At 35.0% G+C, this 13,087-nt stretch overlaps 1 protein-coding gene across 2 annotated transcripts in view; it reads right to left on the bottom strand.

The window, feature by feature from the left end:
- smarcal1 (SWI/SNF related, matrix associated, actin dependent regulator of chromatin, subfamily a-like 1) overlaps positions 1-13,087 on the bottom strand; it is a 15,295-nt gene extending 2,208 nt beyond the window's left edge. Inside the window, exons 1-16 of one of the 2 annotated variants that reach the window (XM_052607103.1) lie at positions 12,976-13,087; positions 12,565-12,686; positions 11,485-11,767; positions 10,915-10,965; positions 10,570-10,830; positions 9,534-9,584; positions 8,896-9,079; positions 8,451-8,601; positions 7,146-7,307; positions 6,273-6,338; positions 5,786-5,926; positions 4,163-4,381; positions 3,935-4,005; positions 3,643-3,745; positions 1,208-1,390; positions 129-229 (exon numbers count right to left, since the gene is read on the bottom strand). In XM_052607103.1, coding sequence (XP_052463063.1) covers positions 129-229; positions 1,208-1,390; positions 3,643-3,745; positions 3,935-4,005; positions 4,163-4,381; positions 5,786-5,926; positions 6,273-6,338; positions 7,146-7,307; positions 8,451-8,601; positions 8,896-9,079; positions 9,534-9,584; positions 10,570-10,830; positions 10,915-10,965; positions 11,485-11,767; positions 12,565-12,654 — 2,117 coding nt within the window. In that variant the 5' untranslated portion in view covers positions 12,655-12,686; positions 12,976-13,087. The other variant, XM_052607104.1, reaches the window with a different exon arrangement.

The raw sequence follows: 13,087 nt of genomic DNA, 5'->3' as shown, positions 1-13,087 counted from the left end.
AAAATTTGAAATTTCTTTAAACATAGTTAATCTCCACCGAAGCCAATATTTGAGTCATTCCGTCTCAACACCTGATACTGGATCTGAAGAAATGAAGTGAGAAGTTCTCTGATATCAGCAGATCTCACCAGAGGTAATCGTCCGCTGTGCCTTTAGCCACCAGGTAATGAATGTCCACGTTACTGGTCTGTCCGATCCTGTGCACCCGGTCCTCCGCTTGAATCAGGACCTGAATCAGGGAACAAACAAACTCTATCAAATATACAAAAATAACAACAGAAAGTAAACTAACACTAAACCTAAACACTAAAAAAATCAAGTTGTGACATGACAGTGTTAGATTACATTGACAGAGTCATGACTCTGGTTCATTCGGTGATTTCACCAAAAATGTAGATAGTGGAAAATCCTTTTTAGATGCAAATATTAACTGATTACTTACAATTACTTAAGAAAACAAAGTATCCATGAAATAAAATGCAACTGAAATTAACAATTCATATGCAAAAATTAACTAAAATTTGAATTTTAAAGTTAATTTAATAAAGCTATTAAAATAAATAATAATTTACTATAAATAAAATAATAAAACACAACTTTAATACATTGTATATTTTTTTACATCTTATGTGCCATGAAAAATTATTTTATACAAAATTTAAACTTGAAGTATTAATTTATTATAATAATAAAAAAGTTGATCATCTGATAATAAATGTATTTTATAATAATTTTTTTAAATTCCTAACTAAAACTAAACTAAATTAAATAAAATACTAATTATTCATTGACGTATTCAATTAAAATGATAAATAAGTGACTTTTTACAGCATCTGATAATACATTCATTTCATTATAATGTTTAAGATAAATGTATAAATGTATTTATATTCATGAAATAAAATAATAAGAAAAAAATAAGTAATAAGTCAGCAAATGAACTAATTAAAAGTCTTACATTTAAGCTTGATATAGGAGTCTAAATTCAGGATTCCCACACCTTATGACCAATGAATTCCCATGACTTTAAGTCGCGATTACTAAATATTTAGTATTTTTTGTTTTAATTGTAATATTTTATAGAGTTTGCTTTAACAAATAGCAATCTCAAGCCAATTAAATATTTTAGTTCATGATTGTGTCAGGTGTCCAGGTTTTCAGGCGTGTGGGAAGCCTGTGAATGTGACTGAAGATGTGTGCGTCTCACTCCGGGGTTCCAGAAGAGCTCGGCGAACACCACGAGGTCGGCCGAGTGCAGCGTGAGCCCCATGTTAGCGGCGGTGATGGACAGAACAGCCACGCAGCTCTTCTGTGACGACTGGAACCGCTCACACAGCTGCTGACGCTCCGCTGACGCCGTCGAGCCGTCGATACGAATGTAACTGATGCCCTGCACACAGACAGCATCTATTCAACCCAAACTATGATTACATTTATTAAAGATACTCAGGGTTGTTGTGGGTTTTTTTTTATGGTGCACTGCCAAAGAAACTGTAAAGGAAAATTTGTAAAACTCTCTATCAAAATGGAAATATTTATGTTTAATATTGTACATGCCCCCAGCCCCCAAACAAAACAATAAAAAAATTGTATATATATATATATAATATCGTATGATATTATATTATATATAAATAAAAAACATTTGTTCTACATTTATATATCACACGTATGGCTATATAATAATCAAAATAATAAATTAAAAAATATAATAATAATAATAATAATAGTAATATTAGTTATTACTAATATAGTAATATTAATATAATAATATTATTACTAAATAAAAATATACATAAAAACTAAATAAGAATTAAATTACTTTCAAAATGTTAATTGTTTTTGGTGTCTTGCTTAGTGTTATGTTAGAATCATTATTATACTTTTATACCTTTTTAATTGTTTTTAGCTTTATTTTTTTTTTCATTTAAATGTTTTGAAATTTTGTTTTGTCATTTTTATTTATTTTTAAAATGTCTATATATAAAGTTTATTTACATATATTTACACACACGTATATATGTATGTATATATTTTAAAAACATATATATATATATTTATAGTATTTATAAAAGTTTTAGCTTTTAGTTTTGGATCTATTTTTAGTTGTTTTAATATTACAATTGATTGCTTCTGTTGTCCTCATTTGTAAATATATAAATAAATAATATAAACAAAACATAAAAAATGTAATACATATAGGTTGATACCAATTATGCAAACTAAAGAAATATCACACATATGCCACAACATTCTTTTGCAAAGACTTGAACACTTTGTTGGCATTAATGGAAGTGCATTAGCATGGTTTAAATCGTACTTATATGACCGCCATCAGTAGCAGTGAATGAAGATGTATCATATCAATCACAAGTGCAGTATGGAGTACCTCAAGGCTCAGTACTAGGGCCGCTACTCTTCACGCTTTATATGTTACCCTTGGGAGATATCATCAGGAAACATGGTGTTAGCTTTCACTGTTATGCTGATGATACTCAGCTCTATATTTCTTCGCGGCCCGGTGAAACACACCAATTTGAAAAACGAATGGAATGCATTGTCGATATAAAACTGGTTGACGAGTAATTCCTTACTGCTAAATTCTGAAAAAACAGAGGTGTTAATTATAAAACATTTGTAAAACTGCATTTTTCCATCTCAAAAATATATCTAAATTACGGCCTATGCTCTCAATGTCAAATGCAGAAATGTTAATTCATGCATTTATGACCTCAAGGTTAGATTATTGTAATGCTTTATTGGGTGGTTGTTCTGTATACTTAGTAAACAAACTACAGCTAGTCCAAAATGCGGCAGCAAGAGATCTTACTAGAACCAGGAAGTATGACCATATTAGCCCGGTCCTGTCCACACTGCACTGGCTCCCTATCAAACATCGTATAGATTTTAAAATATTGCTTATTACTTATAAAGCCCTGAATTGTTTAGCACCTCAGTATTTGAATGAGCTCCTTTTACATTATACTCCTCTACGTCGGCTACGTTCTCAAAACACAAACAATTTGATAATACCTAGAATATCAAAATCAACTGCGGGCGGCAGATCCTTTTCCTATTTGGCGCCTAAACTCTGGAATAACCTACCTAACATTGTTCGGGAGGCAGACGGACTCTTGCAGTTTAAATCTAGATTAAAGACCCATGTCTTTAACCTGGCTTACACATAACATACTAATATGCTTTTAATATCCAAATCCATTAAACGATTTTTAGGCTGCATTAATTAGGGGAACCGGCAACACTTCCCGTAACACCCTATGTACTTGCTACATCATTAGAAGAATGGCATCTACGCTAATATTAGTCTGTTTCTCTCTTATTCTGAGGTCACCGTAGCCACCAGATCGAGTTCGTATCCAGACCAGATGGTGGATCAGCACCTAGAAAGGACCTCTACATCCCTGAAAGACAGCAGAGACCAGGACAACTAGAGCCACAGATACAGATCCCCTGTAAAGACCTTGTCTCAGAGGAGCACCAGGACAAAACCCCACGAAACAGATGATTTCCTGTTTTAAATTCATTCTAAAAACTCTAACTGAGCACAACCATCTTGGCCTGCTGGTTAAATGTTAAAAAGTCTTTCTGATTTTTGTGAATAGTAAGTTGATTTGGACAGACCTTCTCAGTGAGCTCTTTGGTTATACTGTCCAGCACCAGTCTGTGATGAGCAAACACCAGAAACTTCTCTCGTCCGCACTCCAGCATGTCTGAGATGTACTCCCTGAGCAACAGACACAAGCAGTCTTACTTTACTAACTTTTTTTAATAAAAACAAAATATATTTTATAGAAAAAACTGCAGCAGAACATTGTTGTCTGTTGATGTCGTCGACGCTAATATAGTTATCATTATTGGTGCCACTGGCGTTAATAATAAAAAAGAGGAACTGCATGAAATAGTTTTTACGTACATGATGGCTCTGATCTTGGCCTCGGCTGTGTGGTTGAAGAAAACCAGGAGAGCTTCCTTCTCTTGTGACTTCTGCACATGAACACAGAAAAGCTCGTTCCAAACCCATATGCTGTTATGATTTGTTTTTGTTTTTCTGAAGAATGACTCAAGATGAGAGTGAGTAAATATTGACAGAATTCCTTAAACTCAGACTAGTTTTGGCGGCTGTGTTGTGGTTGGCGCTCACGTTGTGGCATCCTCTGGCGAGCTCTTTGGCAGCGGCGTTGAGAGCGGCTTTGGTGCGGGAGTTGATGCCGTCCGTCGTCACTGTGACCACCTTGCGCTGTTTGGCGGGAAGCTGCGAGAGCACCTCTGATTTGAGCCGGCGGAGCATCAGAGACTCCTCCAGCAGCAGCTTCAGTTCACTCAGATGAGACGAGCCGGAGTAATCCCAGCCCCACGGCAGCTGCACACACACATCCACACCGCCTTCACACTTACAAACGCTTTGCTCTTTTGACATTATACTGGGGCTGCACGATTTGGGGAAAATATCAAAGTGGGGTTTTTCTGATAAACACTGTCATTTAAAATGCTGTGCAGAATTTGGCCAAAACTGTGTGATTATTTCTTAACATGGCTATAACTAATCAGAATAACTAAAAAAAATTGATTATTAATATTATTGTTAAAAAATTAAAGAATATATATAAATTACTAAATAAAAAACATGAAATACTGTTGTAAAATTTAATTGTAAAATTGAGTATTTAATAAAAAAAAAGAACATATAAAAAAATAAATATTTTTACAACTATAATATTATTTATGGCTTTATCAGTTTGTTAATTTTCTAATTTTTCCTGAACATCGTTAATATACTAGGGCTGCAATGTTTGAGCAAAAAAAAAAAAAAAAAAATGATTAAATATGCTGTGCTTTTATGTAGCTATGACTATAAAACAATAATTATAATAATAATAATAATTATTATTATTATTACAAAATAAAAAATCTATATAAATTACTAACTAAAAAACATGAAATACTGTAAAACTGATTATTTAATAAAAAATATATTTAAAATAATTTTATTTTTACACTATAATACTAATATTTATGGCTGTATCGATTTCTTAATTTTTTACTTTTTCCTGAACCTCAATGTACTAGGTCTGTAATTTTTTAGTTATAAATATGCTGTGGTTTTATATAGCTATGGCTATAAAACAATAATTATAATAATTATTATTATTATTATTGCAAAATAAAAATATAAAAATGACTACATTAAAACAAAATCCGAACTAAAGAAATTACTGTTGTAAATAATATTTAATTGTAAGAGAGGGTATTTAAGAAAAAGTGGAGAAAGCAAAAAATATATAAATAACTATAAATAATATTCATTTAATATTACTATTCTATTAATATGAATATACTAATAATATAAAATAATATATATTTTATGTGACATTACCAAATGAATATTTATTGCTTTCTTAATTCCTCAAGTTTCAAATGTTAAACGTAACTTGTATTTTGATGGAAAACCACGGGAGGACAAGCACTTCTCATTACAAGTATGGGAAGATCACTTGGTGCCTGTTACATTCCCAAATCAATGTTAAAGTGACTCAAACCCAGCGCAGATGCAGAGATGGTGTTTGTGTGGAGCAGCATTTACTGTGAACCGAGTAAATGAACACAGTGCTCCGCTCCACTCTCAAACACGCACTGCATGTATCTATTTAATTAAATCCCAGCCTTTGTGGTTTAATCTTTGCACTATCAGTGAGTTAGTTTTTATTGAAATGAACTGTGCAGCCCTACACTGCACTGTTCGACACCTGTACACAGATGTACGCACCTGTTTGGCGTCACAGTAGCGTGTGCCGAAGTCATGGAAGCGTGGAAACAGGGAAGGCTTCACAGCCAGGATCTGAGTGTAGAGCTCAGCAGGTCTGGACATGGCAGGCGTTCCTGACAGTAGGATCACTCTCTTCGCCGTCTATCAACACCAGCATCACAGACAACCAAAACAATCGACGTCACCCAAAATATGAACCAGTGTGTACCATTCAAATCTAGTCTTCTCATATAAAACTTGAGAAGTGCAGCCGAGTTGCAAAAACCATACAAGGTAAGTGATAAGGACAAAAATGCACTGTAAAATTAAAAACAAAATAGATTTATAATAGATTTAGATAATAACTATTATTTTATTTAATGGAAAAAGAATTATTTTGAGACACAGCTAATTTCTGTGTCTAGACAAACTTTAAACTTTAATAAACCAGGACAGGATAAACTTCAGCACTATGAATAACAGCTAAAATAATCCTGAATCAGCAAACCTTCAGCAGAGGAAGAGCCGCCCGACAGCGTGCTGTTTTTATGTTCTTCAGGAAGTGAGACTCGTCCTGTATAACGAACAGAAGACAGGACAATTTAATTCACATCCTGCGACTAAATCCATGCTTGAAGAGCACCAACAAAACCTTTATACACTGCTACATGTTACTAGGTCTCTTTTGTTAACCAGCGCTGCATTTATCATAAATACAGTAAAAACACTAATGTTCTAAAATATTATTAAAATTTAAATGGTTTTCTATTTGAACATATAGTAAAATATAATTTATTCCTGTGATATGCGGCTGTATTTTCAGCATCATTCTTCAGAAATCAGAATAATATGATGATTCGCTGCCCGAGAAACATTTCTGATTATCGATGTTGGAAACAGTTGTGCTTCTTCATATTTTCTGGAAACTGTGATACATTTCTTCTATGAACAGAGTTAAAAAAAGAACAATTATTTGAAATAGAAATCTTTTGAAACATTATAAATGTCTTTACGTTCACTTTTGATCAATTAAATACATTAATTTATAATTATATATATATATATATATATATAATCTTAGTGGTCCCAAACTAAAAGAAACACAAGCATAAAATGAGTGAATTTTATGATTATGTAACTAAAGTCAGTGAATATTTTATTCCTTAACAACTAAATATGCTGTCAACATTCAAATATATTAAAGCACAATTTTTTCAGGCATTTATAAGTGAAGTGAATAACATTGTTTGGTAACTATATATGAGAGAGATTGACATGCACAGCATCATGAACTGCATTGGTAACACAAACGCTGGACTCTGATACACACATGCACAAGCTCTTACTAAAGCAGTGAGTGAATGAGAGAACAAGTTCTCACCATAATGATGACACTGAAGGGGCTGGACGGCTGCTGTTTGTCCATCCTGTTGAGCAGGTCATAGCTGATGATGTTGATGAGGCCGGAGCGAAGGCTGTCTCTGCCGGTCACCACCACATTAATGCTGTCGGCTCTGACAGACGGCAGCCAGCGGCGGAAAGCCTGAGGGAACAGAGCCAAAGTTCACTTCGTCTTGAAGAGCCTACCTTACTTCTCAAATGTCTTTCAAGCTGTTTTGAGGAAGGTTGAGTCGTCTGACTGAAGCCTAGAGAGGAACGCTGGAAACATTCCCGGTTTCCCTTTAAACTTTCACACAATACAGAATACAGAAGAGAATGTGCACTTCCTCAAGTGTGCAGTGATGGAAAATATGAATTAATAAATGGGATTCCACATCATGGTTGAAAAAACTGGCGACTGGTGCTTTTCATGAGAGAAAAAACACATTCCATTTATTTTCAACAGCAAAATGTGTGCAGATCTTTTTTTATATATATATATATATTTTGGTGTCTGCAACTTTGACAGAAGTTGCTTCATTAACTGCCTCTGATTTTACAAATTAAAAATAAATGATCAACGTCAGAACTCAGTTTCTACATTATTAACCAACAACTGTTGTAATGCAGAAAGCAAGCATGTTCTGCTACTTAAACTAAAATATTAAAATGCAAGAAAAATTATTTGTAATATTTAGGGCTCAGGTAAACACGTGACCGTTGATTTACTTTATCATAAAGGTTCTGAATCTCAGCCAAAAATTGTTTAGGACGCAGTGCTGTCAAAAGTTTGGAGGCTTTTTGAAAGAAATTAATACTTTTATTCGTCAAGGCTGCTTTAAATTGATTTAAAGTCACAGTAAAGACATTTACATCTTACAAAAAATTCATATTTCAAAACACAGTTCTTTTGAACTTTCTATTCATCAAAGAATTCTGAAAAATTAAATGTATCACCCTTTCCACAAAAATATGAAGCAGAACAACTGAAGAAATCAGTATTTTTTCATGATTTCTGAAGATCATGTGACACTGAAGACTACAGTAACGATGCTGAAAATTCAGCTTTACATCACAGGAATAAATTACAGTTTAAAATATATTCAAATGGTATAAACAGCTATATTCATTTGTAATAATATTTCATTGTTTTTACTGTATTTTGATCAAATAAATGCAGCCTTGGCAAGGAAAAAAATTGTACCGAGTCCGACCCCAAACTTTCGAAAGGCAGCATAGGTGTGGAACCAACTATCCACCAGCTAACACAAGCTCAAAAAGCATCCCTGTAAAGAGACGTGTGTACCTCGGCCCATGTGAAGCGCACGGAGGACGGAGCCACCACCAGCAGAGGCCACTCACTCTTGTAGAAAGCAGCGATGCAGATGGCCTGGACCGTCTTTCCCAAACCCATATCATCAGCCAGGAGCAAACGGCCCTCTCTGGACACTGCAAAACTGAGACATCAGCAGACATCACATTATATATATATATATATATTAGCATTGCTTTTATCCAAAGCAAGGAAGTACAAAGCTAATATCCTATGATTAAAACGGTTCTTAACAACAGAACTGATATGTTTGAATTCATCCAGCTCCTTAATTTTGGAGGATAAGCGACTTATGTTGCATTCAGGGTTTATGTGTGTTTACCAGTTCACGCATTTCCTGGGAATCGAACCCGTGACCTATGCATTACCAACTGACTTCTACCCATCGAACATTAAGACACCAGTAGAGGAGACGCACTTGACCCCGTCTCTCTGGAAGGGCATGAGGCTGCGTGTGAGCTGCGGATCCACGTGTGAGAGATCGGCTTCAGGAGGGACTGGAGCTCTGGACTCGCTCTTCTCAAACTGAGCGGAGAAGGACTGCAGCACAGCGGGAGGCAGAGGCTCGATCTCCACCGTCGGCAGCTCACTCAGATCCGTCACTACACAGAAGACATCACCATCAACTACATCTACTGAATTCACCCAAACATAAAAACACATGACTATATGTCCAACCCGGTCAAACCTGGATTACTGAGAGAACAGAACACTGTGTGTGAGCTACACGCATATTACTATGTTCAGAAATACAGTTAAATATTATAAAATGACATGACACATAGAAAGCCATTTCCAGCATGAAATTAAAAATAAAAAGGTAATTTATCTCACCTTTTTTTTTTTTTTTTTTTTTTTTTTGTGAGACAAACTCAGAATTCAGACTTTTTTTCCCCTCGCAATTCTGTTTTCTATATAATGAATAAAAAAAGTTATCCTGACTTCTCCATTTCATAATTCTGGCTTTTTCTTGAAATTTAATTGTGTATTTTTATTTAAGAACTGCAAAATGTATTCACAAAATCCCTTAAATTTAAAAAAATTAAAAAGACTCACTGAGCTTCCCATAGTCCTCAAGAAGGAAATTCCACTTTCTGGTCTTCATGTCTAAAATGAACAAAGAATAAAATGTGTGCATGATACATGTGAAAGCCTTCTGGAACTTTCCACACAGTTTGGTGACCCGTCATTTTTTAAAAGCATCCTGTTTTTAGTGTAACATGTATACATTAGATAATCAATAATAATATAAAAATATATTTTATTTTAAATAAATGAATTAATTTGAAATACTAAAAATATAATATTAAGCTCTGTCACACATTTTACGTGCACTTTTTTTTTCACAACAATATAACTTTAACATATGCTTTAAGATTGTGTCACCCAGGAAGTGACATCATTTGTACTCTTTCTACAGCATGGCAGGAAGAGAAGCAAACCACCGCTTTCACACAATTCATCAAACTGTACTGTGATTAATGATGAAATAAACAGCTTTAATTTATGGGAAATATAAGTTTGTCAATAATAAACTGATTTAAATTATCTAGTCCCTAGTTTAAATTTTAAAAAAAAACTTTTATAATTCTATAATTTGTAGAATTACATTATTTATTGTTATATTGTACATTTGATGCATTTTGGTTGATGCAATTTAATTTTGATGCACATTGGTTGCAAAAGATAAAATGACTTAATATTTTACAATTTTTAATTAAAAATTAAATTAAATTAAATTAAAATAAATTAAATTAAAATTAAATTAAAATTAAATTAAAATTAAATTAAAATTAAATTAAATTAAATTAAATTAAATTAAATTAAATTAAATTAAATTAAATTAAATTAAATTAAAATTTAATTTAATAATATTTGGTTTGTCTGATCTTATAAATCAAATTTTCACTGAACATTCACTGAGGTGACACTTTATTTCTATAGTCCACTTTAGACATTCCTACTAACTATAATAACTTTGCAACTACAGGTCAACAAAGTCACATTTTATGATAATGTACTTGACATGACTTCCTATTATAGGCCCAATTTTGAATCCTATTCAAGTTTGTGTTAAATCTATTACACTCACCATAATTTTTGGACGGCATTTTCTTGAAGATTGCAATAACATCGGTCTGGTATCCGATATCCACCTCCAGCCGACAGCGAGACACTAAAATGCACTTCCCCTTCACCACGGCACCTGGTTTCTGCCAACCCTGACAGAGCCTCATCAGAGCTGCCAGAGCTGCTGCATCTTTGGGTCGACTGCTGGACGCTGAAAAGCTCAGCCCTTCCATCCCCTCCAGAGGTTTGAGGGAGACGGAGGGGACACTCGCTGCCTGCTCCACTGAAACACAAACAAACTCTGTTACACCCCGTGCGTCAGGAAACTGCTTGAGCATGCTTACTAATGCTCATGATGATGACATACTCAGCATCTGGTAGTCCTCGAGGCTGAAGTTCCACATCCTTGTAGCAGGATCTGTGACAGCAGATAAATGACAAATGCATGTATGTTATAGGCCTTTAAAGCGATAGTTCACCCAAAAATGAAATCTGCTGAAGATTTACTCACCCTCGGGCATTACAAGATGTAGATGAGTTTGTGTCTTCATCAGATTTGGAGAAATGTAGCATTGCATTACTTGCTCATCAGTGGATCCTCTGAAGTGAATGGGTGCCGTCAGGATTTGTTTCTTACAAACACGTAACCTTTGTCTTCTCCAGATGTTAACTGATGGACTGGAGTGGTGTGGACTATTGTGATGTTTTTATCAGCTGTTTGGACTCTCATTCTGACGGCACCCATTCACTCCATTGGTGAGCAAGTGATGCAATGCAACATTTCTCCAAATCTGATGGAGAAACAAACTAATCCTAATCTTGGATGGCCTGAGGGTGAGCACATTTTCATATAAATTTTTGGGATTCCTTTAAGCTTTATTAGCACACTTATGCACACTCTGTAAACAATGACAGCAGATACGGTGTCTGTGCTCACCGTAGTTCTTCGAGGGAATGCTTTTGAACACAGTGATGAGGTCTGCATGGTAGCCGACTTCCACTCGGAAACGATTCTCTGAGTGTGACACGCATTTCCCTTTCACCGACACCGCTGGCTTCTTTGTGGGGACACTTCCTCCTGCCTCAGGGAGGTTAGACGCTCGCTTTTCTCCTGTGGTGGGTTTACTTGACTGTCCATAAAAGCTATGAGTTGCAGAAGAAACGCTGGACGACGGAGCAGCTGTCTTTGTACAGGGTCCCTTGGTGTCTATGAGCTGAGTCTGCAAAGATGAGATAAAAACCGGTAATATTGTGGAATTTTATTATGGCAATTTAAAATAATGGTTTGCTATTTTAATATACTTTAAGATATCATTTATTGCTATTAATATTTAGCAATAATATTTGTTTGAAACCTGTGATATAATAATAATATTACATTCTATTTTATACAGATGTTCAATCTTCTACCTGGTAACTAATTTTTTAAAGAAACTTTACTAGCAAAGACGGTATCCAAAAAATGTAAAAAGGACTAATATACAGTACTGTTATATGCATTTATGTTTATTCATTTTATCCAATATTTATTTACTGCTGAGGAGCACAACAAGTGATTCATCACAGGAAGTGCTCGCAATACAAAGTTTCAGACACCGTTTGGATTCGTTTAAGTACTTGACTAGTTTATGGAAAAGAAAGAAAAGGATGCAGTCATGTTATGTATAGCACAATTTAATCATAGCAATCATGCATACACATTTTTAAATGATCACTTTTTCAAATAAAACATGGACAGAATTGCACAGATAAGGAAATATGAGTTATGCACTTTTGGTTGAAGCAGTCAGTTGGTTCTTAAAATAGCCTCACACACATTATCTGACACTTAAACAGAAAAATTAAGGTCTGGCCAGAGCGGTTTCTGATGCACACTTGTCTTGTGCATTGACCAGGGGCTCCTGGATGTACCACGTGACCAGGTGCACACACCTGTCTGCTCTTTACCTGGCTGTGTGTGTGTGTGTGTGTGTGTGTGTGTGTGTGTTTGTTTGTTTGGAGCACATCCGGGTCTCACCTGCGCTTGTCTCTCGGCTCTTCTGGCCAGAGCGCGCTTTCTGTTCTCCTCGATCCTCTGCTGCTGCTCCGAGGTCAGGTTTACAGACATTACTGCACTTTCTGATTTCGACTGAGCCCTTCCTAAGACGCAGAAGAGCAGATCACACACATGTCGTATGTTAAACGGTCACATATATTCACATATCAGCTGTAGATCCGGTTGCGCTCTTCTCACTGTTTGTTTACAGTAACATCTTTTCAGCAGCCGGTCGCTTTTAAATGCTGTCACGCACCGTTGAGGGTTTAACAGTAGAATCAGGTTATCTAATTCAAATACGAGTCATCAAATGTTAACATTTTCCTACCGGAGTAATCTAACAAACTCGTGAAAATGCAATTTATTAGTATTGGTTACAGAGATCAACTTTACCATCTAACGTTACTTCAAACGGAGCGCTGAAGAGGATATGACGCCACGGCGTAACGTCGCGCTGCTGGACGCACTGTGATGGACGCTAATCTCCTCCAATGGGGAGGCTAGA

Source organism: Carassius gibelio, chromosome A9, assembly GCF_023724105.1.
Source record: "Carassius gibelio isolate Cgi1373 ecotype wild population from Czech Republic chromosome A9, carGib1.2-hapl.c, whole genome shotgun sequence".
In the NCBI taxonomy this organism is placed as follows: Eukaryota; Metazoa; Chordata; class Actinopteri; order Cypriniformes; family Cyprinidae; genus Carassius; species Carassius gibelio.
Note: the sequence above shows the minus strand (reverse complement) of the source record. Positions and strands in the feature narration are given on the sequence as shown.